The 27,245-nt window shown below is 42.0% G+C and overlaps 1 protein-coding gene across 1 annotated transcript in view; it reads left to right on the forward strand.

Moving 5' to 3' along the window:
- The window catches only part of LOC121874624 (cubilin-like), a 57,118-nt gene extending 30,146 nt beyond the window's left edge, over nucleotides 1-26,972 (forward strand). Inside the window, exons 39-71 of the mRNA XM_042378853.1 lie at nucleotides 354-557; nucleotides 1,255-1,410; nucleotides 1,603-1,787; nucleotides 2,094-2,231; nucleotides 2,792-2,997; nucleotides 3,359-3,546; nucleotides 4,871-5,089; nucleotides 5,206-5,352; nucleotides 5,538-5,749; nucleotides 6,347-6,412; nucleotides 7,051-7,168; nucleotides 7,487-7,678; nucleotides 7,995-8,095; nucleotides 8,344-8,517; nucleotides 8,698-8,917; nucleotides 9,442-9,626; nucleotides 9,792-9,950; nucleotides 18,437-18,602; nucleotides 19,506-19,718; nucleotides 19,879-19,999; nucleotides 20,113-20,339; nucleotides 20,866-20,940; nucleotides 21,508-21,647; nucleotides 21,844-22,009; nucleotides 22,479-22,690; nucleotides 22,970-23,050; nucleotides 23,369-23,507; nucleotides 24,271-24,440; nucleotides 24,692-24,848; nucleotides 25,218-25,358; nucleotides 25,494-25,600; nucleotides 25,702-25,828; nucleotides 26,231-26,972. Coding sequence (XP_042234787.1) covers nucleotides 354-557; nucleotides 1,255-1,410; nucleotides 1,603-1,787; nucleotides 2,094-2,231; nucleotides 2,792-2,997; nucleotides 3,359-3,546; nucleotides 4,871-5,089; nucleotides 5,206-5,352; nucleotides 5,538-5,749; nucleotides 6,347-6,412; nucleotides 7,051-7,168; nucleotides 7,487-7,678; nucleotides 7,995-8,095; nucleotides 8,344-8,517; nucleotides 8,698-8,917; nucleotides 9,442-9,626; nucleotides 9,792-9,950; nucleotides 18,437-18,602; nucleotides 19,506-19,718; nucleotides 19,879-19,999; nucleotides 20,113-20,339; nucleotides 20,866-20,940; nucleotides 21,508-21,647; nucleotides 21,844-22,009; nucleotides 22,479-22,690; nucleotides 22,970-23,050; nucleotides 23,369-23,507; nucleotides 24,271-24,440; nucleotides 24,692-24,848; nucleotides 25,218-25,358; nucleotides 25,494-25,600; nucleotides 25,702-25,828; nucleotides 26,231-26,286 — 5,168 coding nt within the window. The 3' untranslated portion in view covers nucleotides 26,287-26,972. The remainder of the gene's footprint in view (nucleotides 1-353; nucleotides 558-1,254; nucleotides 1,411-1,602; nucleotides 1,788-2,093; nucleotides 2,232-2,791; nucleotides 2,998-3,358; nucleotides 3,547-4,870; nucleotides 5,090-5,205; nucleotides 5,353-5,537; nucleotides 5,750-6,346; nucleotides 6,413-7,050; nucleotides 7,169-7,486; nucleotides 7,679-7,994; nucleotides 8,096-8,343; nucleotides 8,518-8,697; nucleotides 8,918-9,441; nucleotides 9,627-9,791; nucleotides 9,951-18,436; nucleotides 18,603-19,505; nucleotides 19,719-19,878; nucleotides 20,000-20,112; nucleotides 20,340-20,865; nucleotides 20,941-21,507; nucleotides 21,648-21,843; nucleotides 22,010-22,478; nucleotides 22,691-22,969; nucleotides 23,051-23,368; nucleotides 23,508-24,270; nucleotides 24,441-24,691; nucleotides 24,849-25,217; nucleotides 25,359-25,493; nucleotides 25,601-25,701; nucleotides 25,829-26,230) is intronic.
- Nucleotides 26,973-27,245: the final 273 nt, after the last annotated feature.

Here is a 27,245-nt window from a genome sequence, read left to right on the forward strand (position 1 = left end):
TGGCGGCTTTGAGACGACTTCCTTTAAACTACTTGTGAAAGATAATATGAAACCAAATTAATATTAAGTAATTAACTAACCTCTACCTTAAAAATAATGCTAGCTCATTAATATTGCTTGTTTAAGTTAGGTTAGATTTGGTAATTCATGTTTTCATCCTTGGTCTAATGCCAGATTTCTATACTTACACAAGATACTGTATATCAAATAATCCTTGTGGACTGATGTTTGTATGACACACACACACACACACACACACACACACACACACACACACACACACACACACACACACACACGAGAGACACCCAACAATTCACAGCCCTTTTTTAACAATCTCCTTTATCCCTCAGCCGGGGCCTCAAACAACTGCAGTTATATGGTGTCGATTAATGGCTCTTCCGAGATAAGTAACCCAGGTCACCCGGGCTACGCTAACAACCTTAACTGTGAGTGGATCATTGAGGCGCCTCCCCACGAGAAGATCAAGATCTTCATCATGTTTGAGCTGGAAGAGTCATCCTCGTGTTTTTATGACTACATCGGCGTTTACGACGGTGGGTGAGGTTGGGTCTGTCTGTCTGTGAGCTGGTGTGTATGTGTTTTTCTGTCTGTCTGTGGGCTTATGTGTGTGTGTGGGCCGGTGCTTTTGTGTACATGTGTGTGTATTGGTCCCTGTCTAACAGACAGTAATGCTTATATAAATGTGGGTGACATACATTAGGTTTATATAATTACATCACCCAGGGTAACTTTCCTACGAGCCGCGAGTAGTCATCAAGTGGACCTGTGACAGTGTATAAACATTTATGAATGTTGCTTCCAGTTCACCTCTAATGAGTCATTCCAATAGGTAACCGGATACTGCAACATGTGTATGTGTTAATGCCTTGTGTTTATGTTTCTCAGCTGGGGCTCCTTTGTCCAGTGATTCTCAAACTGGGGTCAGCGAAAAGTTTTTGAGATAGTGTGTTTAACGTTTGTGAGAGATTTGGCGATTCCAATTCGCAGGATATTTTGGATTTGGGTTGAAATGAACAAATACTATGATTTATTCTTTGATTATTGACAATATTTGTATGCGTCATGGTATATAAAGGGTCCTTGGTTGAAAAAAGTTTGAGAACCCCCTGCCTTAGTCAACAGAAATGCATGTGAAAGAAAGAGGTCATATAATCACCTGGATGTTTCAGTTACTAATCTACATGTCTCTCACTCACCTGAATGTCTCGTACAACTCTTTCTCTTGAACAGGTGTGGGAGGAAAGAGAAATTGGAACCTTACCGAGAAATTATGTAGGAGAGAACAAAACCACTACTTCTTCATCAGCTCCGGCAGGTACCTGAGACTACGCTTCATTACTGATGGAAGTGTGAACCACAATGGTTTTAGAGCCTTCCTTTATACAGGTAAATATTCTAGGTTAAGTTAGGTTGGGATGGGTTAGGTTAGTGAAAGGTTAGGTTGGGTTGGGTTGATTTAGTGAAAGGTTGGTTAATCTTAAGGTAAAATAAGCTTGGGGGGGGCGGGGTAATCTCGTTATCCGAACGACCTTCTCACGACCATTGCTCTACTACAGTATATACTATGATATTTTTCAGTGTGTGGCGGTTTCCTTGAAGGAGCTGAGGGCGTCATCAGTAGCCCGAAGTTCCCTGATAACTACCCTTCTGGTCAAGACTGTCAGTGGTCCATCAGGGTCGGGATAGGCAAAACTATCCGCCTCGAGTTTGACACCTTTAGGGTCGCAAATTCTACATCCACCTGTGGCGGCGATTACCTGTTGGTGAGTCTTATTATTTTACCTTCAATAACAATCTTCAAAGTTTAAACCACTCCTGCGAAACCTCCACCCATGACTGGCCACTGCTAAAACCTCCCAACCATCACTGATCACTCATACAGAACCTCCATCAATATACATATTCCTCCTCCAATCACTGACCACCCTCGAAACTCTCCACCAATCACTGACAACCCCTGAAACTGTCCACCAATCATTAAGCACTCCTAAAGACGCCTCTACCAATCATTGACCACTCTTAAAACAGCTCCACCAATGACTAACCACCACACTCCTTCCCGCCGACAGATCCGGAATGGAGGAACACAATCGTCACCATTCCTGGGCGCAGGCAAGTTTTGCGGGCTATCTACCCCACAGATAGGGGAGAGCTCTTCTAATATTCTCCTGCTGAGATTCGTCACAGATAACTCCATTCATGAGAAGGTAAACAAACGGCCTCTCTTATGACATATTTTCTTTTTCTATTTGGGCAAAGTGAAGATTATTAATGCCTTCAGCGTCCAGTTTTGTTAGTATTATTATTATTATTTATTATTAGAAGTAGCAGTAGCTGGGGAAGCCGACGTTGTTGGATTTGTTTTGGGGGAGCAACTCACAGCCTAAGCCGTGAATACACTATCATCTACACTACATCAACTAAACTATCATCTACACTGCAGTAACTACAATATTATACTATACACTATTCTCTACACTACATCTATAATTTCTACACTATCACTTTTTAGTATGGGTCCCGGCACTCTTCCCCCAACGTTCTTTACCTAAATCGAAAAAGTAATACTGAACCTACATAACCCCCCCCCCCCCCTCCCCCCACGGGACCCTTTAGTGTGCCGATAAAGGTTCAGTTCTGTTCAAGGCTGTTGCACTGACTGACACACACACACACAGGCTCGTTTTTGTCATCATTTTTTTGGTATTAATTAATATTATTATTTTCTTCTGGTCGTATGAGTACTGACGTCACTGTATCTGCCTAGGGTTTTAAGCTACGTTATTATGAACAAGCGGCCACGTGTGGAGGTCAGCACCGCCTCACAGCTGACCTGCCCAGGCTCACCATACACTCCCCGAACTTCCCCAACTCCCCAAACCCTTACACCGAGTGCTCCTGGACCATCCTCGCCCCCTCGGAGAAGACCATTTCACTTCACTTCGACGACACCTTTACCATACCAAATCTTTTGTAAGTACGACCATAATGACAATAATGAAATGGATTTTATTATAACAAGATATATCAAAAGAAGACCTCAGACAAGTTCAATTATTAGTATTTGTGGTCAATATTGTCCAGATTTATCGCTCCTGAAACTCTAGACATGTGAATTTGCTAAGGATCACTTTATTTAACATTTTTAAATTAAATTGTGTCCTGTGATGTTTTAATTGAACCCAAAAAAGCGGGATGTGAATGATGCCACTGAGCTACTGTGATCTGTTCGATGATGGTGATAGTAGTAGACATGTTTATTATTATTATTATTATTATTATTATTATTATTATCATTATTATAAAAGTATTAGAATCATCATTACTTCAACAGTGGCAGCTGTGACCAGGCGTTCATAGAGGTGAGGGACGGAGGAACCATCATCTCCCCACCGCTGCTGGATAAGTTCTGCGGCACCATCAACCCTGGCACCGTACACACCACCGGCAGTGCTATCTACGTCCGCTACTACAACAACATCACCGAACACCATCCAGGTTTCCAGGCCGACGCCACCATAGGTAAGATTCTGAAGGGGTATGTATACGCTGTAAGAATTTTTAGTATATGTATACATGTGACGCGGTCGTGAAGTCTATATACTGACTTGTAGTGATGTGTGTATAACTTAGACATACAAAACTTTTAACTTCTCAATCAGTAGCTAGTGGGTTACTCTATCTCCATCTCTTCCTCACGTATACTTGAACATATTTGAGTACTTTAATATACACTTCCACCCTATCTGATTCTCTTGATATATTACGGAAGTATCTAAGTCACTGAAATAAATACATAGATGTTTCGGTACTTAACTATTGTACTTTCTTCCCGCGCTTACGTCGGTTCATTAGTAAGAGGAGGTGTGCAATTTAGCGACTAGAGAAGCGCGCCAATAGACTATTATTTTAGCCGACATGTAATTAAGTTTTATTAGTTAAATTCTCTAGTGGTAAATACATGAACTCACAGATACAAACACATACCTCGCCTCTCATACCCAGATATCTACGGGACACACACACACACACACACACACACACACACACACACACACACACACACTAAATTGGAAACCACACGTCAGTGAAGTTGTCAAATCCTCCAGTTTCCGTCTCCACCTCCTCCGCCGACTCAAGTCCCTCGGAGTTCCTGCACCCGAGCTCCTCAGTGTTTACACAACATTCATACTTCCCAAGCTCACCTATGCCTCCCCCACCTGGTCTTCCTCCCTAAATGCCACACAACGTAAACACCTAGAAAAAGTGCAAAAGAGGGCATGCAAGATTATTCTCTCCCCTTCCTACTCCACATATCAAGAAGCGCTCAACACACTGACCCTTTCGACTCTCACTGACCATCACCACGACCTCATCTGCAAATTTGGTAAGAAGCTTCTACACCATCCTCGACACCGGCTCCTACTACCACCTGAGATCCCTAGCCCGAGAATTGCTGTTCGACACCACAACCGCATCCAGCCCACCGTGAACTGATCGCTATAAGAACAGCCCAGTCCCAACCATTGTAAAATTATCAATAACTTGTAATAAACCAGTGTATTCACTCCCAGTAAACACTACTCCTTGCACTGTCACTATGTTGAAATGAACTGTAGTTTGAGCTTTTCCCCATCTAGTTATTATATATCTTATTTGTATCACTTGTGTTACTTGTATATTATTTGTAATTCGAAACCTATTCCCCAAATATGTAACTGTATATTTTCAGCCTTCTGGCTGCCAAGCTCTTTCAATAAACCGTTAATTATTATTATTATTATTATTATTATTATTATTATTATTATTACACACACACACCTCACCCTCCTCTTCTTTCTCTAAGATACGTGTGGAGGATCCTACAACGCTATAGACGGAGGCTACCTGAGCACACCTGGCTTCCCGGGTCCCTATGCTCATGACCTGAACTGCACCTGGAGGATTGTGGCGCCCCTGGGTCACTACGTCTCGCTACATATGCTGGACGTGGACATCTACTCCCTCTCTGATAACTGCACCCAACCACGAGCCCGACTCCAGATACGAGACGAAAATGCAACTGGTGAGATAATAATGATAATTGAGGTACCTGAGTGTAGTTGCTGAGTGGTGGTGTTAGTTTAGTATGATATTCACACAAGCAGTACCAGTTCATGATTCTCCATTGTTTCCGTACAGGAGAGATACTGGGGACGTACTGTAGCTCAGGGGAGTTGGTGGAACCCGTCAATACGGCCTCCAATATCGCCTTTATATCCTTCAGGGGAGGAGACAACCCAGCCAACAGCAAAGGTGTCCGTATCATGTTCAACAGCAGTCAAGAGGGTACGTGTGTGTTTTTCTCTCTCTCTCTCTCTCTCTCTCTCTCTCTCTCTCTCTCTCTCTCTTTTATATTTAGCTAACGAAACTATCACCCATAGCTATTCATAAATTACCAAATTTATGAATAATAATAATAATACTAATAATAATAATAATAGTAATCTGACTGGCCTGTCTCTTATGATCAGAGTGTGGAGGTGAGGTGACCGGGATAGAGGGAGAGATTAGATCACCAGGTTACCCCCATGGATACCCCAGTAGGAGGATTTGTGATTGGGTCATCAGAGTTCCTGCGGGCAAAAGAGTGCAGCTTCGTTTCCTTGACTTAGATATCCCGAGTGCCCAGATGAACTACGCATTTACCGACGATGTGTATCACTATTGCCCAGATTTTATTGCGGTGAGTGACGATGGGATGACGTGTTGTGTTGTTGGGAATGTTGTGTTGTTGTTGGGAATGTTGTGTTGTGTTGTTGGGAATGTTGTTGTTGTTGTTGGGAATGTTGTGTTGTTGGGCATGTTGTGCTGTGTTGTGGTGAATGTTGTGTTGTATTGTGTTGTGTTGGGAATTTCGTGTTGTATTGTGTTGGGAATTTCGTGTTGTGTTGCGTTGGGAATTTCGTGTTGTTGTATTGGATGTTTTGTGGTGTGTGTTATGGTGTTATGTACTGTGTGTTGTGTTGTGGTGTTGGGAATGCTGTGTGTGTGTGTGTATGTGTGTGTGTGTGTGTGTGTGTGCGTGTGTAATTTAGTTAATTTATATATTCCAGGTGAGGGTCTCTATACACCTTTCCTGACTGACATAGTGATAGATAACTTTCCTCTGTTAAAAAGTCTCTCGCTGTTTTCTTGCTACCAGCTTCCCACACTCTCTCTTTACAACACCAATCACTTACTATAACTCACAGCTTGTCTCTCTATCTCTCATTCTCAGGTACAACGATTCATCTGTTTTTTTTTTCATTTTTCGTTGTGACTTATAAGACTTTTTTCACAGATCCGGAATGGCCCGGAAGTTCACTCGCCTGTTTTAACGGGACGATACATATGCAGTAACATTTTGGTAAGTCGATGGTACATTATTTTTAAAGTGAATGCATTTACATTTCATTTCCTAATTCACCTTACCTCTTTTGACAGCCATTTGCAAGTTGATAGGTTATAAGTCTCATTTCTAACTCTGTTTATAAGTACTGTATTTACAAAATGCTAATTTGCACTAGCGGGTCACCTAGCGGATGAAACACAAATTAGACAATGTTTATTCCTCTAACAAGTGCCTAGTTCTTGTTTCATCTTGTAGGTGACACGTAACTAGAACCCGGTGCTATTTAGTGTCACTTCTTTTTACCATAAATTATAAGTTTAATGGTACTTACGTACACAGTATTTTACATGTTACTGGCACTTACCTTCAAACTACATATATTTACAGCAAACTACAAATTAATGATACTTACATTTACGGTTACAGGCAAGTTAATGATATTTTTATTAGTAATATTTTTCAAGTAAAGAACACTTTCATTCATAGTAATATATAAGATGATTGTGTTATATTACAGTGATTAAAATCTAATATATTACTGAACTACGAATTAGACTCTTAATCTGAATCTTATCTAAATTTGAAATCTACTTAAACCCTTATCTGATTTTTTTTCTAAAGCTGAAATCTAAATCCTAATCTGAATTTGACAGCCTGGCGGAGTCGACACTTTAAACTCCAGCATGAACGTCATGAGGGTGACCTTTAAGACTCAAGGTCACACCCAAGCCAGAGGGTTTAGGGCACAATGGACCTCCGACGACCCCCAGGGTGAGTCAAGTCGTTTCTTATGCTTTCTTGGGGCTTAGTTGAGTCGTCCATTGATTCTTGACGATTCATTGAGTCTTTAGTTGTCCTTACACTTATTTGGTTCTAGTTGGGCGAATCATTTTTTTTCGGATGACTCGCAGATAAGTCGTTTATAGTCGCTCTTAAGATTTCTCGGTGTTTATTCAAGGTGAGTTGTTTAGTAGCAGTGGGTATTTAGTGGCAAGTACCACTAAGAAAACACTCAGACCTCTAACTGACGAAAATAACCAATGAAAACACAATCAGACACCGAACTGACGAATTTTTTGTGTTTCTCAGAGTGTGGTGGTGAGTTACCCTCCATCAGCGGACAATTGGCCTCCCCGGGGCTTCACAGCAGCTCCTATAACCACAGCCTCTACTGCGTGTGGACCCTGACCAATCCTCATCCCGAGAACTCCTCCTTCGTCGTCACCTTCACCTTCCTACACCTGGAGAGCCACTGCTTTGATTACGTCCTCATACAGGGAGGTAAATCTTCCTCCTCCTGTTTTTTCTCCGTCAGTGTACAAGGCTTTTGTTGTCCTTGACCTTCTTCGTTAATTGATAGTCATCTAATTTGTGTTACTCCGAACAGGTGACGTACGTAGAACAACACATAGCCTAACCTATGCTAAACCAAGTTAACGTAGGGTTGTGTTGCTCTTGTGAATGCCAGTTTAAGCTATCCTGAGCTAACCTAACCTAACTTAATCTAACCTAAACTCATCTAACCTAAGCTAACTTAACCCTCCCTCTTCACGCTAACTCTCCCTCTTCACCCTAACTCTCCCTCTTCACCCTACAGAGAACATCGAGGGAGAAGTGGAGAAGATACAAAGGGTCTGCAACGAACACAATCTGGCCCCCATCATTGTTCCTTACCAGACACTCAAGATCTCCTTCATCGTAAGTCTCTCTCTCTCTCTCTCTCTCTCTCTCTCTCTCTCTCATATAAAGTTAACTTCCTTGAGCATATGACCAAAAATCATACAATCAAATTCCTTTCTTTTCCCTAAAACTATTGTTTTAAAGTTCTGCATACTGTTTCATCCTCCTAAAATTATTCGTATCAACTCTCCCACTCCTAAAAAGGCTTCTGCGACTTTTCCTTTTAAATCATCTTCAGACTAACTAAGCCCCCTCTCATTCTACAGACGGACTCCTCGATCAACGCTACTGGATGGAACCTCACTTACGGGCTTGGACAGTGTGGTGGTACCTTGCATGGTCCTCAGAACGTGCTCACATCGCCCAGGTACCCGGCTCACTACTCCAACAACGTGCATTGTGCCTGGCTCCTGAACTACGGTGACGGGGAACAGATCGATGTAAGGCTGTATTGTGTTGTGGCTTGTTCTGTGTGTGTGTGTGTGTTTCAAGTTGTACAGGATGTTTGTCTAGAGCTAGAGTTTCACAGAACTGCCAATGGACTTTTAACAACTTGAGAATAAATGAGCAAACTCTTAACAGCTCAAGAGTAAACATTGAACACTGCTTTTTGTTTGCAGTTGGAGTTTACCAACTTCCGACTGGAGGACTCATACCACCATGACTACGTGGCCATACACAACGGGCCCAGGTTCACATCTCCTCTGCTAGGCCACTACACAGGGACCACCAGACCTGAACATCTCCGCTCCATGACGAACAACCTCCTGATTGAGTTCCACACTGATGACTCCGATAATGATCAGGGATTCAGGGCCGTTGCCTCCAGGCACACTAGAGGTAGGTGATATGGTGGTGTGATAGGGGGTAGCGAACGGACCCGGGTTCGATCCCTGGGCAGGGTGAAACTAGGAGCAAGTTTCTTACGCCATTTGCCTCTGTCTACCCAGCAGTAATTGAGAACCTGGATGTTAATCGATTTGCGGATCGTATTCCGGGGTAATGGTTAGCCAGTGCAGTTGGCGAGTTGTCCTGCAACTCGTTAACTTAAGGTGTGGTTGTTGTGTTGGCGACAGCTTCTACACCTTAAACAAATTCACGCCTAGGTGGCCCTTGGGCCGGCCATCCTCGATTTCGAGGGGTTTCCATTATTTATTTTAGATCATGGGTATTGCGACAGGGGATAGGTCATGTGTGTGTGTGTGTGTGTGTGTGTGTGTGTGTGTGTTCCAGAGAGCTGCAACACTCAAAAGGTTCAGCCATACCAATGTTGTTGATATCGCTTACTTTGCACTGTACTGTACCTGTATTTTTCTGGCTAAATAATCCATCTCCATACGAGCCTCAATATTTCACCACTTCAGGATGCGGAGGTGTGTTCCACGGGATGACGGGGAACTTATCCAGTCAACAGTTTCCCCAGGATTACCCCGCTAATACTGAGTGTGAATGGGAGATCGACCTACCTGCTGGTTACCACGTAGTTGTTGCCTTTGTTGACCGCTTCGATGTGGAGACCAGCAGCAACTGTGAGAACGACTATGTGCAGGTGAGTGACAATAATAACGATAAAAATAACAATAATAATAATAATGATAATTATAACGATGAAAACCATAGTAATAAATAGCATCATCATTATCATATCTATTTGCCCATTATTACACTTTTAATCTATCCAGTACAGTACCACGATTCACCACCCCACTTGCAGGTGTTCCAGTCTAATAACAGCGGCCCTCACACTCCGACGATGTGGTTTGGACAGAACAAGTTGTGTGGGAAACAGGCTCCTCTCCCTGTCACCTCCACAGGCAGTCGAATAAAGCTCCTTTTCCACAGCAATGACGCAGTGCAGGGCAAAGGCTTCAAGGTATGATCTAATAAGGATTCATCATTAGGCCTTTAAGAGGTTTCAAATGTATGTTACGTAAATTTTAAAGTATGTTTTAATAATAGTCTTCATAGTTATATCTTTCATAAGTTTCAAAGGTGCTTTCATAGGCTCAAAGATACTGTACGTTAGGTGAGCTTCAAGGTATGCTCTAGGTCTCAAAATACTGTAGTACTGTTGACTTCATGGTGGAAATTGAGAATTCTCTATTCTAACATTTTCACGAAAGGTGTGTGTTTTAATAAAAATTAACTGTTTATTGAAAAAAGTTCAGCAGCCCGAAAGCTGAAAATATACATTGAACAGAAATTACTTATTACATACAAAGACATGGGGTAGGTGTTTAACAAAAGCTTTCATTACTAAAAGGAGAAGGAACATGAATTGAACTTACAAATTATAGTTTACAGTTGATGGGCCAGGCTGGTCTCTTGCCCTACTGTGTGAGGTCACGTAGGCCACGTGGTCCAGTAACTCGTCCGTAAATGTTGATACGAAGGACCTTACGTGGTCATGACGAACACGGGGTGTTGCGGTGTTTTCGTTCTGTAGTGACTCGTTGTTGTTGTTGAGATTGTCGGACCGTAGTCCGACACGGGCCTTTGCCTGTAGGCGGCCCGTTTGGTGGTTCCGGCTGGAGCTCCTGGAGCAGCCAGACCGGATTTAGGATTTTGAGGTTGTCCTACCTGCAGATCGGAAAGGATACTGCAGGTTGCAAGTGTGAGCGGACCCTCGGTCAGTGAGCGCTTACCACCAACCCCCACTCTTGGACGTGGTCAGTTTCGGAGTGGCGAGGCCCCGGAACTGGGGTCCGCACTTGCTGGGGGAGGATACTTCCTAAGCTATCTGGGTGGTGGGTATCGTGTGATGACCCGGAGAAGGTGGTGAATGTGGTTTGTTTGGGCCTTTCGGGTTAGAGTGGCCGCTGGTGTGTGTTCTTCTTGGAAGTTTTGAATTCTGTTTCGGAGACTTTGTGTGACTTCTCAGTCGAGGAGATAGTGTTCCAGTGGGTTGGCCGCTGGCTCCTGACAGTAGGTGCATTCCCTGACGACATTTCCGATCATCTGCCAGGAGCACTTGTACCCTAGTCGTAGTCGATGAAGGCTAACTTGGGTTTGTCTTGGTGGTTTCTTGTCCGCGAAAGGTGGTTCCCCTTTTGTGGCCGCCAGGTACCATTTGGCTGATTGGGAACCAGAGTTGAATGCGTGAAGGAAGCTCTTTTGGACGAGGAGCTTGGTAGTTTTTCTGAGGTGATTCTTGATCTGTTGCACGCTTGCTGGAACTTGAATGTGTACGCTTCTAGAACATGTGGCTGCCTTGGCTGCTTCGTCTGCCACGTCGTTTCCCCCGATCCCTACATGACTGGGAATCCAGTGTAAGACGACTGGGCGATTTTGTCTTTGGAAGTCCTGTAGCTGTGCGAGGATCGAGGTTATGATGTGGACGTTTCCTCTTGGTTGACTGTGTTGCAGCGCCTGCATGGCCGTTTTCGAGTCCGTGTGAATTATGATGGACTTGTTGTGTTGTGTTGCCGCGTGTTGTAGGGCCTTTGAGATTGCTACCAACTCTGTTTGTAGGGTGGAGCAGTCATTAGAAAGTCTCCATAGGAGAGTCTGACCTTGGGTGTAGAAGGCCGCTCCGGATGTATGATGCTTTGGGTCCACCGAGCCGTCTGTGAAGTACGATGCTGCATCAGCCGGTGTCTCGGTGGCTATGGCTTCCAGAGTTATTCTTTTGAGGTCCTCCTTCTGGAGGTTGGCTTTGCTATCACGTAGTTCGGTAATTTTGGATGTGGCTGGTGGAGGGCTCCATGGTGGAGGAACAACGTAACCATTGTCTCGTGTGTCTTGGTTGTTCTTGACGAGTGTTTCTGCTTGCAGGTGTCGGATGACCTCGCTTGCCTCGTGCGACCAGGTGGCCCCTCGCACTCTGTGATCGAGGTGGAGGGAGGCACTGATTCGCGTTTTGGCAGCTATGGGCTTATCTGATCTACAGATTTTGGCGAGGAGCCCGGCTGTCACCTGCTTGACTCGTACTGCCAGGGGTGGTAGTTCAGTTTCCATTTGCAAATTGCAAATTCTGGTCCACATGGGTGCTCCGAGCATGGTCCTGAGAGCATTATTTTGGATAACTTCTAGCTTAGCTATCTGGTCTTCTCTCAGTCCAATGACTAATGGAGCACTGTAATCTACCAGCGATCTGATGGCGGCCGTGTAGTAGGCTTTGAGCACATGAAGGTTCGCTCCTGCGGTTGTGCTGGTGAGCGACCTCATTATATTGTGTCTGCTCTTCGTCCTGTGCCCGAGATACTCGAGTTGCGGCTTGAAAGTGAGTTTCTGGTCGAACCAGATTCCAAGACACTGGTGGGTGTTGGTCCAGACTACCGGCGAGTTTTGTATGGAGAGCATCTTGTCTGGTGTGTCTGTGCAGATGGCCATCGCTTTCGACTTGGCTGGATTTATCTTGAGTCCAAGTCTGTTGCACTCCTCCTCTACAATTTGGAGTGCGTGTTGCGTGTTGGCTAGTCTGTTTGCTCCTCTTACTATGAGCTGTAAGTCGTCTGCATAGCAGAGAAGCTTGGCTGTTTGTCTGAAAGGAAGTCTGACTAGATTTTCCATCAGGACATTGAACAGCGTTGGACTGAGGATGCCTCCTTGTGGGGTTCCGTTTTCATGGACCCTGTAGCTCCCTGAAAGCGTACTCTTGCTTCTCTCTGAGTGAGGTAGTTCCGGATCCACCCCAGCAACCTTCCTTTGACACCTTTTTCTGCGAGCGTCGTTAAAATGGCCAGTGGATTTGCTAGTTCGAAGGCCTTCTCCAGGTCGAGGATGACCACCAAAGCTGGTTTATTGTCCACTGTGCTGAGTATCTCGGCGATGTTGTTGCCTGTGCCGGTGTTCTCGGTGTAAGCAAAAATGTGAGGGTGTGGGCTGCCTACTTTCCACTTGAGTCTGTTGAGAGCCATTCTTTTCCCCGTCTTCGCTATGCAGCTGAGAAGGGAGATGGGTCTCAGTTTGTCTGGTTCTCTGGGCTTCGGAATGAGCTGTATATCTGCCTTCTTCCATTCCGGTGGAAGTCTTTCTGCTGTCCACGAAGTATTGATGACTTGTAGCAAAGCCTCGTGTCCGGCTCCTCCGGCATGGGTAAGCATGGAGTAGGTTATCCTGTCGGCCCCTGGTGCTGTGTCCTTGCTTCGTTTTATCGACTTCTGGAGTTCTTGCTGGTTGAAGGGTCTATCGGTTTCATCTTCACTGTTGCATGCATCTTCGGGCATCTGGAGTCTGACCTGTCGCAGACGCCGTTGTGTCTCCTCCGCATGTCTCGGGACGTTTTTCGTTGCTGCTCGGTCAGAGAACAGTTTTGCAAGTCTCTCGGCTTCCTCTTCTGGGTTGGGATGGGTTGGTGGTGGTGGTGGTGTTGCCTTCCCAGATGCCCTTCGGATCTGGGCCCACATTTTGCCGAGGGAGGTGTGCTCGTTCAGTTCGGAGCACCACTTGAGCCAGCTTACACTTTTGATTTCTTCCTTCTCTTCCATGGGTTTTAACTTAAGAACATAAGAATGGAGGAAACTGCAGCGGGCCTATTGGCCCATACTGAGTAGTCCTATTTACACCCAACCCCTAGCGCTCAGATATCCATCCAACCTATGTTTGAAGCTATCCAGCGTATTCGAGTTAATGATGATGTTTGGTAACTTGATACACTCATCCATTACTATATTTCCAAACCAATGTTTACCTATTTCGCACCTAAATATAAATTAGTCTAATTTAAAACCATTGTTACGAGTTCGCTCCTGGTTGGATAGTTTGAGTACCTTTGTTATATCACCTTTGTTTAGCCCTGACTTCCATTTATACACCTCGACCAAATCGCCCCACACTCTACGTCTCTCGAGGGAGTGCAGATTAAGATGCTTTAACCTGTCTGTCCTCAAGGTTTCTAATGCCCGGGATTAGTCTTGTCATACTCCTCTGAATTCTTTCTAGGGATTCTTTATCCATTCTGTAGTACGGTGACCAGTCCTGAACTGCGTAATCCAAGTCAGGTCTCACAAGCGCAAGATATAGTTTTAGGATGACCTCGCTAGTCTTGTAACTAACACTCTTTTGTATGAACCCAAGTACTTTGTTAGCCTCTTTTGAGCAAATACACATTGTTTACTAAGCTTAAGATCCCTACTTATCATTACTCCTAAATCTTTCTCACAGTCGGATTTCTCTATAACATAGTAGTTCATCTGATATCTTGTTTCTCTGTTTACATCTCCTAGACTAAGTACTTTACATTTGTCCACATTAAATTTCATCTGCCATTTTTCAGACCATTCGAAAAATTTGTTTAGAGCTTCGTGTAGGAGTCATATCAGATTTAATACACGCCCTATTTTAGTGTCATCAGAAAATTTACTTACGTTGCTGTCTACGCCGATATCTATGTCGTTTATGTATATAATAAATAATAATGGTCCAAGTACTGAGCCTTGGGGTACTCCACTAGTGACGTTACTCCCATCAGATTTAGTGCCGTTAATACTTACTCGCTATTTCCTGTCCTGTAACCACGCCCTAAGCCATTTAAGAATATCTCCTCCAATTCCATGAGCCTCCACTTTTCGTATTAGTCTTTCGTGATGGACTCTGTCGAAGGCTTTACTAAAGTCAAGATATACCACATCATAGTCGTGTCCCTCGTCCACTGATTCGAAAACAGCAGAAAAGAATATGCCTTCAATTGATGTTAAACTGATTGGACGGTAGTTAGAGGATAGTGATCTATATCCCTTCTTGAAAATAGGTATTACTTACTCTATCCTCCATGGAGACACAGTAGTAGGGTGGTCATAGAGACACAGGGTGGTGTGGGGTGGAGTCACAGTACCGCAGTCTCTAAGTGGTGTTGTTATCGTGGGGTGTAAAGCCGACCCATGGTTGTTCCCAGTGTGGACTGATTAACACCGCCTGGTCAGAAGACGGTGGCCAATTCCCAGGGGTGCTTATCTCACTGGTGGGTCACGGCTCTCACTGGTACTGTCTAGTGCTGAATTCACTGGCTTAAACACTGTTCATCACTGTTTAACACCGATCCCACTTCGTTCAGAAACGAAATTATCACTTTTGATTATGTTGATATCCCGGTGGTGAGGATGGGTCGGGGAGAGGGACTAGGGCAGTGGTTCTCAACCTTTTTCACTCCATTCCCCCCTTGAGGAATTTTCAACATCCTCGTGGCCTCCTTCATTTTTCTCCCAGAACAGACAAACAGACAAGTGATAAAGACTAAAGAATGATAAAGAAGGACAGATAAATAGGACAAGAGTTAGAATGGCAAACATACACACACATTCACATACATAACACGCCCATGCACTCAAACATAAAGCACACATACAGTCATACACAAACATGCATACAGGTAAACATTCACAATCGAGCTAGCAAGCTGAAGCGTACTTCCTGTAAGCAAGAACACGCCTCCTTTGACAAGCACTGCCCAACTTGGAAGAATGAGAAAAATAGTGAGTCATACCAATTTAGCACTAAAAATGGTAGGATTATATAAGTAAAAAATGAGTATGAACAACAATGGCACCAATAAATAAGGAAATAATAATAAAGGAAGTGTACAAATATTTCACCCACGTAAAGCAGCGACCACATGAATTATGAAACAAAATAAGTAACACCAATTACGGAGTATATTATGCTTGAGTCAAGCTCAAACACAATATATAGTTCAGAGACAATACACTCCACTGTTTTCATGATGGTATCCCAGGCCAGACTGAGATCATTCTGCCCTATCACCACTTTCAAAGGGATGACACCGACAGTACTGAACAAGTCAGTTCAGCAGCTCAGTCCAGCGCCTCTCACACAGACAGGGACTGGACCTGTGAAATCTTAAATAATCCGTAAAAAAAAAAAATAGCACCAGAGTTTGTAAATATTAAAATTGTATTGTCGTTATGATTAAACAAAATGACAAAACAAGAATGAAAATTCTCTTCTGTCAAGTCAAAATAAGTAATACAAGTTTTGTTTAATTCAGATTCCCAACATTATTTGGAAACGTACAATTTATAACAGCTCGCCGTGGCTCCCCTAAATTCTTGCCGTGGCTCCCTTGGGGGCCATGGCCCCCAGGTTGAGAACCACTGGACTAGGGGAATGGAAATTAGCAGGAGTGGTCAAGCATGTAGTGTGTGTGTGTGTGTGTGTGTGTGTCACGCTAAATGGAGATAATCACCGGTTAAGACTTAAAAAGCAATTGAAGTGTTTGTCTAATAGGGATAACTTTTTGTCATTAATGCTGTAATTCAATGGAAAATAATTCGTATCTGGTAAACTTGGCTGTTTCCTTTTAGACGTCGTTTACTATCATAAGATTTTTAGATTATATCTAAAATCATTTATGACCAATCAAGAAATAATGCCTCGACACTATTCTGACGTTCGTCTTGATACTTCCAAAATGTTCTATACTACTGAAGGTATACACAAACACTTGTTATCTTAAAAGTAGGTTCTTATTCTCGTACGGGAGATATATATACAGAGGGACCAAGAAGCTCGCTTCCGCACTACAAGGACTGACTGTCTTCACTCTATGTATTACTGCGCGCTTGGATGTACAGATGCCAGCATTCACAAGCTGAATACATAAAGTATAAATATGATAATTTATTTACATAACATGGTGCACAATAAATGGGAATATTACATAGAATTAATACATGTTCTGTAATACTTTACTATACATAATTAATAAGAGTAATATAAGTATACACAGCTTAAGGTACTACTTCGTGTCCATATCATACAACTATAAAACACCCTAACACCATAAAACACCCTAACACCATAAAACACCCTAACACCATAAAACACCCTAACACCATAAAACACCCTAACACCATAAAACACCCTAACACCATAAAACACCCTAACACCATAAAACACCCTAACACCATAAAACACCCAAACACCATAAAACACCCTAACACCATAAAACACCCTAACACCATAAAACACCCTAACACCATAAAACACCCTAACACCATAAAACACCCTAACACCATAAAACACCCTAACACCATAAAACACCCTAACACCATAAAACACCCAAACACCATAAAACACCCAAACACCATAAAACACCCAAACACCATAAAACACCCAAACACCATAAAACACCCAAACACCATAAAACACCCTAACACCATAAAACACCCTAACACCATAAAACACCCTAACACCATAAAACACCCTAACACCATAAAACACCCTAACACCATAAAACACCCTAACACCATAAAACACCCTAACACCATAAAACACCCTAACACTATAAAACACCCTAACACTATAAAACACCCTAACACCATAAAACACTCCTAACACCATAAAACACCCTAACACTATAAACACCCTAACAATTACAAAACACCCTAACACCATAAAACACCCTAACACTATAAAACACCCTATAAAACACCCTAACACCATAAAACACCCTAACACCATAAAACACCTCAACACCATAAACACCCTAACACCATAAAACACTCCTAACACCATAAAACACCCTAACACCATAAAACACCCTAACACCATAAACACCCTAACACCATAAAGCACCAACACCATAAAACACCCTAACACCATAAAACACCCTAACACCATAAAAACACCCTAACACCATAAAACACTCCTAACACCATAAAAAATACTCCAATACTATAAAACATCTAACACCATATAAAAACATCTTCTAACACTATAAAAACAATTCCTAACAATTCATAAAAACACCTAACACCATAAAACACCTGAACACCATAAAACACCCTGAACACCATAAACACCCTAACACCATAAAACACCCTAACACTCCATAAACACCCTAACACCATAAAACACCCTAACACCATAAAACAATTCTAACATTATAAACCCTAACACCATAAAACACCCTAACACCATAAAACACCCTAACACCATAAAACACCCTAACACCATAAAACACCCTAACACCATAAAACACCCTAACACCATAAAACACCCAAACACCATAAAACACCCAAACACCATAAAACACCCAAACACCATAAAACACCCAAACACCATAAAACACCCAAACACCATAAAACACCCTAACACCATAAAACACCCTAACACCATAAAACACCCTAACACCATAAAACACCCTAACACCATAAAACACCCTAACACCATAAAACACCCTAACACCATAAAACACCCTAACACCATAAAACACCCTAACACCTAAACACCCTAAAACATAAAACACCCTAACACCATAAAACACCCTAACACCATAAAACACCCTAACACCATAAAACACCCTAACACCATAAAACACCCTAACACCATAAAACACCCTAACACCATAAAACACCCTAACACCTAAACTGTATTTGATGGTTATTGGACGTTCCTCAGGTCTCTTGGGTGACCCACTGCGGCAGGAACTACACCAATCCCACTGGCTATATCGTGTCACCTGGTCACCCCGATGTGTATCCGCCAAACACCAATTGCGAATTTCGGATCCTGGCATCACCGCAACAGTTCGTCACCATTCACTTCTTCTCTTTCGTCATGGAGCGTAAGGCTTTAATGACTTTCTCATTTATACGCTGGATATTGAATGGATGGTTGACCTCCTGTATATAATATTATTTGTTTTTTACAGATACGATAATCGGAAATTCTGAATAAATGACTTATTATACTCTAAATTACTTCTCTGATGATTCAAACTTATCTCTAATTCTTGAAACTTGTATATATATATAATACTCAAGAATTATATCTAATACTCCAGACTTATATACAATACTCCAGACTTATATACAATACTCCAGACTTGTACATAATTCTCCAGACTTATATATAATACTCCAGACTTATATATAATACTCCAGACTTGTATATAATTCTCCAGACTTATTTCTAGTACTCCAGATTATCTCTAGTACTCCAGACTTATATATAATACTCCAGACTTATATATAATACCCCAGACTTATATCTAATACTCCAGACATATATAATACGCCAGACTTATCTCTAGTACTCCAGACTTATATATAATACTCCAGACTTATATATAATACCCCAGACTTATATCTAATACTCCAGACATATATAATACTCCAGACTTATATCTAATACTCCAGACATATATAATACGCCAGACTTATCTCTAGTACTCCAGACTTATATATAATACTCCAGACTTATCTCTAGTACTCCAGACTTATATATAATACTCTAGACTTATCTCTAGTACTCCAGACTTATATATAATACTCCAGACTTCTCTCTAGTACTCCAGACTTTTATATATATATATATATATATATATATATATATATATATATATATATATATATATATATATATATATATATATATAAAATACTCCAAACGAACATTTAATAGTCTAAACTGATTTTTCTACTCCAAGATATTATCCAAGTACTCCAAACTAATCTTTTTCTCCCAGCTGGTACTAACTGCATGTTCGACTCGCTGGAGGTGGTGAGCTACGGAAGTTTGAGTTACTTTAGGCCGAGACGATTGACCACAACAATGGGGCCTTACTGTGGTCGAAACGAGCCTCCGAATGTGTTGACGACTCGAGGTACAACGGTCCTTCGCTTCCGTTCAGATTACTCGGTACAGATGACAGGCTTCGTGGCTAACTACAGCGTCTCAGGTCGGTTGGTTGTTATTGTTTTTGTTTTGTTTTTTAAAGGAGTAGCGTAGAAGTATCATTCTTGAGAGAGAGAGAGAGAGAGAGAGAGAGAGAGAGAGAGAGCATTTCCGATCCAGATGAGCCATTACGTCGCGATGACGTCATTTTTTACTTACAATAGGCTGTGGAGGCAACATGACCGCTCCAGGGATCATTGAACTGCCTACGAGACCAACTTATCATAACCACATGGCCTGCACTTGGTACATTACGGCCCCGTCCGGCAAGGTTCCGCATTTCAAGTAAGTACCTATGTTACGACAAGAGAGACAGAGAACAACAGTAACATATCCCCTGAATACTGTGTACTATACCTAGTGTACCGTGCTAATACCACTTCAACCCACTCAAACAGATTCCAAATGCTTGACGTGGAGCCATCAAGGCGATGCCATTACGACAAACTCAGCATTTACAATGGTCATACAACACAGGAAGAGAAGCTGCTGAGACGCTTTTGCGGGGACCACACGGAGTCGCTGCCAACTGTTGTGACTCAAGAGCAAGAGGCCACGGTGCAGTTCACAACCGACCACAGTGTTACCGGACAGGGACTCAAGATTGCTTTGGAATTCTCTTATGGTAGGTCGTGACAGTAGCCTTGGAGTTCACTTACGTTAGGTCGTGACAGTAGCCTTGGAGTTAATTTACATTAGATCGTGACAGTAGCCTTGGAGTTTACTTACATTAAGTCGTGACAGTAGCCTTGGAGTTCACTTACATTAGGTCGTGACAGTAGCCTTGGAGTTCACTTACAGTAGGTAAACATATAGTGCTTTAGTTTCCAACGGTAATATGATGTGGAGCTACATTATATATTATGTATTACAGGAATATCTCCAAATTGAATTGTTCATGCGACATATGAGGCAAGTTGATATGAAGAAATCTCAGGACACTCAGTACTCTGTGGGATTTAAGAACTAGGTTGTATATGAGAACACTCCACAGGATGAACTAATGATGAGATTTCTAAGGGAGATTAACTGAAGGAACCCACTAATTTCAGTTTACTTTTTAAATCTATGGGATTAATCTTCAGGTGATCCTATAAATGTAAGATTAATAATGGTTCTTCCTCTAAGTAGATAATATATGTTTGTTGCAGCCTGTGGTAGCAACGTCAATATCTCATACGAGGGGGCGTCTCAGACCATCCGTTCCCTCGACTTCAATAGTGATGGTAAGGGAAAGTACCCTTCAGTTTCCTCCTGTTGTGAAAGACATCAGTATGTGTTTTTATGTCTGATACATCTTTGTTGGTATGTTTATTAATGTCTTCTAAGCAACAAATGATGTAAACTCATAATTCATGTCTTTCTCTGTACCCTTGTCATGTTTCCTCGTGTCTGATATTCTGCTGATGCTTGATGCTTATCTCTAGGAACCTTCCATCTCGCCAAATGCGCCCCAGTTCCAACATGGGGCGCCCCGGTCTTAATAAACACCAGTTCTAATAGCATCCCAACATAATCTAACCTAATCATGCACCGAGGTCTCATTATGATTGGACCCATTCCCCACCACGCCCGTGAGGTTTCTGGACTATTGCGAAGGGGGCCTACCTGGACTGGGGTCCATTAAGATTGGGCCAATTTGCATAAGACCCTTTTAGAACTTGGGATTTCTTTGAATTCGAGTCTATTAGATACGAGACCCATTCGAACTTAGTCTTGTATTGGGGCCCATTGGACCAAGTTACTTTGTGTACCTGAGTATAAGGTGACTCGCTAAACATTTTTCTCGACAGGTAACTATGAGCCCATGTTGGACTGTCAGTGGCTGGTGAGAGGCCAACCAAATCATGTGGTGACGTTAAACTTCACCAGGCTGGATCTGGAGCCTCCGGGAGCCAACGATACAATACCTTGTCCTTACGATAGTGTAGAGGTACGTAATTTTATGGTGTTATGTCCTGCCCTTACGATACCAACTCCTGCCCTTACGATACCAAGTCCTGCCCTTATGATGGTATTTATTCACAGATTGAAATGGTGTTTGTGAGTCAACGTTATTATTATTCCTGCCTGGCATAATGATAAAGTCTCTCTATCTCTGTATGAGCTTTCATTTCTCTTGCACACAGGTTAGGGACGGGCCATCTATTGCTTCGCCGCTGATCGGTGTGTTCTGCAATGCTTCAACTTCTCCCCCTACCGTCTCCTCTTCGTCCGATGTAATGTTCGTCCGACTCCTCACTGACAGTGTCAACCAGCGAGTCGGCTTCACTGCCACTCTCACCAACACCCCACGTAAGGCGACCAGTCTTAGGTTAAGTTAGATTAAGTTTGTGTAGATTTTGTTCGGTTATGTTACCTTAACTAAGTTAGATTGTTAGATTAGTTTGAGTTAAGCTAGGTTGGGTTGGTTTAGGTTTAGTAAAGTTTGCTTTGGTTAGATTACGTTAGATTTGGTTAAGTTAGGTTAAGATAGGTTAGGTTAGTATAGATTTGACTCATTTAGGTTAGGTTAAAATATTTGGCTAACTTCGGTTAAGTTTGGTTTGGTTAGGTTGGTTTGATAGGTTAGGTTACATTAAATTTAGTTAGGTTAAGTTAAGCTGGGTCAAGTTAGGTTAGAATAGGCTAGGTTAGGTTACGTTACGTTTGGCTCAGGCTATATTAGGTTCGTTTGAATCTTTAAAAATCAACTTGAACGATTCTAACTTTCTCCTGTAACGTCTGACCTCTCTCTCTCTTCCATGACCTTGTCGTGACCCAGATCCATGTGGGGTGTCAGGTCTACAAGCCACGAATGAATCCCAGGTGATTCAGACCCCAGGATATCCTTATCAATATCCCGTTAGTACCCGCTGCAAGTGGGTCATCACGGCGCCCGAGGACCAGGACATCGAAATTGAGGTTGAGGATCTGAGACTTGAGTCATCTCTGAAATGCGTCAAGGATCGGCTCTATGTATCTGACTATGACCCGGTGAGCATTAAACTCCTAATTGGTTAAGAATGCAGGTGACCCTCTCAAGCTGTTTTCCTTCAATACCTTCAATTATAACTCGTCGATTTGATTTTTTTTATGTAATTTCAATGTATTGTTTTTCTCCTATCAAACACACCTAACTTTAAATATACTTGAAGATATGCATTGACATCTCAAAATTAGGTGTATCGAGTCTTGCCTACATGCACGTTGATATGGAAGAGAGAGAGAGAGAGAGAGAGAGAGTCCATAATTTGACATTTTCTATCTCCACAGAATGAGTCGAGTTCTTTTCAAATCATGCCGGGAAATTCTCGATATACACACAACATTGGAGGCCGACGTGTCTACTGGCTGGTTAGTATAGCTTCGGTGGTGGTGGTTTGTGAGTGTACCTGTGTGCTCTTGTACCTTGTGTCGTGTCGCACCTTTGTGATATTGTTCCTCCATGATGTTTGTGTGTTTACAGAGCCCTTCCTTGATGTTTGTGTTTGCAAAGTCCTTCCTTGTTGTTTGTGTTTACAGTCAGCCCTCTTAATGTCTGTAAACACAAGCCTCAAAGGCAAGGGGGGGTGAACGCTGTAAACACAAACATCAGGGGATTATGTAAAACACCCAATACACACACACACACACACACACACACACACACTTCCAACCTCTTTTTGTTCACAGTCTAACAAGCTGGCCCATGCTTACTGCGGCACCACCATCCCTCACAACATCTTCTCAACCACCAATGCCATGGAACTTCGCTTCGTTAGTGATGGAGAAACTGTCGCCCAAGGCTTCCGGATTCGCTATTCTCTTGGAAGTGAGTTGGTGCCGTCCTTCTCTCCCTATATACTGTATGTATGCGCTGTTGTCTACTTGTGTACTGTACATTACTCGCATTTCGTATCTGATCTTATTCAGTATCGTCACTTAGAAATCTATGTACCTATACTTATATCTGTGGGTTTTGTTTATCCTTGTTGTTTCAAAGTTTATGTACTTCAACGCGCATTATTATTTCGAAAAAAATATGTCCCTATATTCGACACCTTACTAGTATGTGCACTTTTTTTTTAAATACAATATATTTACTGTATTTGGATACGTAATTGAAATCCTCTTTGTTATTGCAAAATTCTTGTATCTAAGCCTATTTCAAAGTGTGTGTGTGTGTGTGTGTAAATAATAACAATAATAATAATTAACGGTTTATTGAAAGAACTTGGCAGCCAGAAGGCTGAAAATATACAGTTACATATTTGGGGAATGGGTTTCGAATTACAAAAAATATACAAGTAACATAAGTGATATAAATAAGATATATAATAACTAGATGGGGAAAAGCTCAAACTACAGTGCATTTCAACATAGTGACCGTGCAAGGAGTAGTGTTTACTGGGAGTGAATACATTGGTCTATTACAAGTTATTGATAATTTTTACAATGGTGTGTGTGTGTGTGTGTGTGTCGATACCTGTAGTTGCACTTGACTTGCCATAAAGAATTGCATAACTGGATCAAATTAACTTTTTTCTTTTCTTCCCCTACTCCTCTTCCTCGCCTCACCTCACCATCCCTCACAGCTTGCAACAGGACCTACAACGGGTCATCAGGGAACGTCTTCTCACGTAGAAGATCAAGTTGCTTCTCCACCTTTGTCGCGCCGGCGGGCAGCTTCATTAACCTGTACTTTAGTGGCTTCGCGACCTCGACTTCCCACGGCCAGGGTTGTTCGGACGACAGATCTCTGAAGGTGAGCTCGTGGTGGTTTATATGAAAATGGGGTGTGCATAGATGGATTCTGAATGTTTCCGTTGTATGTATGCATTATACATTAATGTGATCTAAATGTTTCAGTTTTATATGTATAAATAATACAGTACGTGGATAAGTTCTTTTGTAATGATGTATACATATTAAGTGGTTCTGAGATTTCACTAGGGAGGTACTGGTATTATACCATGATCAAATTACCTGTCAGTATATGAGTATTTTCTGTTACAGGTGTTTGACGGTGCTGATTCTTCAGCTACTCTCTTACTGCATGCGTGTGGCTACAGTCTCCCAGCGCCCGTCTTCTCGACAAGCAACTCCCTACATCTCGAATTCAGACCTAGCAGCTGGGACTACTTCCGGTTAAACTATGCGACCTCTACCCAGAGTAAGATCTCCAGCATTTATACCTACTTGCTCTCTCTCGTTTCATTTGACTGTTAAGTAAATTATCTTCACTGTTTTTAGAAATATTGATCACAGACAATAAGTCACCAAAATCTTGCACATGTTACACATTCTGTGAATATTACCTAAGTGAAAGTTATAGCAGGTTTATATATATATATATATATATATATATATATATATATATATATATATATATATATATATATATATATATATATATATATATATATATATATATATATATATATATATATATATATATATATATATATATATATATATATATATATATATAAGACGCGCTGAATATTCGTAATATATATTCATTTTGGTTCATTACTGGCAGGTGGTGGATGCGGCGGTGCCCTTTTCTTCAGAAGATGGGGCTATGTGACCAGCCCCGGGTACCCTGGTCCAGCGTCTCCAGGGCTAGACTGCATGTTCAGCCTGAGCACCACCCCAGATGTCCATATCCTTCTCAGATTCCGTAAGTCTCATTAATAAATTTTGTGGTGGTCGTGAACCATTACTTAATTACTACTACTACTACTTAATTACTTCTACTACCACCACTACTACTATTACTATTATTGTTACTACAGTAAGTGTTGATACTCTTCAGGATCAACGGACTTCGGTGGATCTGATGGCTGCAATAATACCTTCCTTGAGGTGTATGACGTCACTGCTACCGGCGACACCCCACTAGTGATCACTTTGTGTGGCCAGGTGAGTGTTATACCATCCCCTAATGAAGATAGATAGAGGAACTCCTGCCTCTGTGTCGTGAAGATTGTGTGTGTTTAATAATCTTCTTTCCCCTCACACAGGAGAACGTGGCATTACACTTCGCTCCAAGCAACAAGATGGCGCTACGTTATGTAACAGGCAACGGCAACATAACGGGACAGGGCTGGTTGGCAAGAATAGATGTCGGCGACCCTCACGAGTCCGAAGGTGAGTGCCACAGGTAGACCAGTGCCACAGGTACACTGCAGTGTCTCGTTAATTAACCTATCGTGGAAGCCTCGCCGGTAATTTCACAGCCATTTTTTGTTTTTGTTTTTTACTGTTTAACATTAATCTTTTTTGAGTAATATCCATCCATCCATCCATCCATCCATCTATCCATTCATCCATCCATCCATCCATTCATCCATCTATCAATTCATCCATCTATCAATTCATCCATCTATCAATTCATCCATCCATCCATCCATCTATCCATTCATCCATCCATCCATCCAAACTGTCTGTTGATCTGTCACACGATATATCTAATTATCCATCTATCTGTCTAATTATCCATCCATCCAGCTGGCAATGAACTTAATTATTCCTTTAACTTTTTATTTTCAGTTTTTGACATTGACTCATCCACGCAGGAGGAGGAAAGCACCGAGTCATCTTTGTGAGTCAGTTGGTTGTGAGTCATCAGCTAATATACTATAGTGCGAATAACATACCAATAACTCACCTGACCTATTAATTACTCGCCTGGCCTATTAGTGACTCGCTTGATCTATTAATCACTCACTTGACCTGTTAATAACTCCCCTGACCTGTTTGTGACTCACCTGACCTGTTAGTGATTTACCTGACACATTAATAACTCCCCTGACCTATTAATAGCTCACCTGGCTTCTTAGTGACTCACCTGACCTGTTTGTGACTCACCTGACCTGTTTGTGACTCACCTGGCCTTTTAGTGACTCACCTGACCTGTTTGTGACTCACCTGACCTGTTTGTGACTCCTCTGGACTCTTAGTGACTCGCCTGGTCTTCAGTGTTGTTGAGGAAGACTTAAGTGCTCTGACTTCGACTACTGCACTAGTGAGACAATAATCAGCACTGCACTTAACTAATATAACCACTAAGATTCCCTATAACAACAAAGATGATATAATATTTGTGTTCCAATTATATGTAAAGTTGTTTGACCTCGTTATTAGTATTATCGTGGTTATTTTTATATGTGAATTATAATATGGTTGTAATTATTATTTCCGTTTGAAGTGGTAGTTTTATATTCTATTTCTTGTAGATGTAAATGTTCATTTCAGTAACAAATTGAATAATAAATAAAATCGAATGAAATTTTATGTGATTTCTTTCATCCTTTTATTTCTCTCAGGTATGTGTGTGTGTGTGTGTGTGTGTGTGGAGGGGGGTGTGTGTGTGTGGAGGGGTGTGTGTGTGTGTGTCCGTCCCTTCGACTACAGAACAACAAGACGGCTGAGTCGAGGTGGAATGAAGACAGCCACTCCGTAGTTACCTGTGTCAGTCTCATACTTTGTTTATATATTATCTACCTACAGTACACAGTGTCAGTCACAGTACCGTATCTATCAGACGACCGAACAATGGAGAGTC

This window comes from Homarus americanus, unplaced genomic scaffold (assembly GCF_018991925.1).
Source record: "Homarus americanus isolate GMGI-L3 unplaced genomic scaffold, GMGI_Hamer_2.0 scaffold34360, whole genome shotgun sequence".
NCBI classification, from domain to species: Eukaryota; Metazoa; Arthropoda; class Malacostraca; order Decapoda; family Nephropidae; genus Homarus; species Homarus americanus.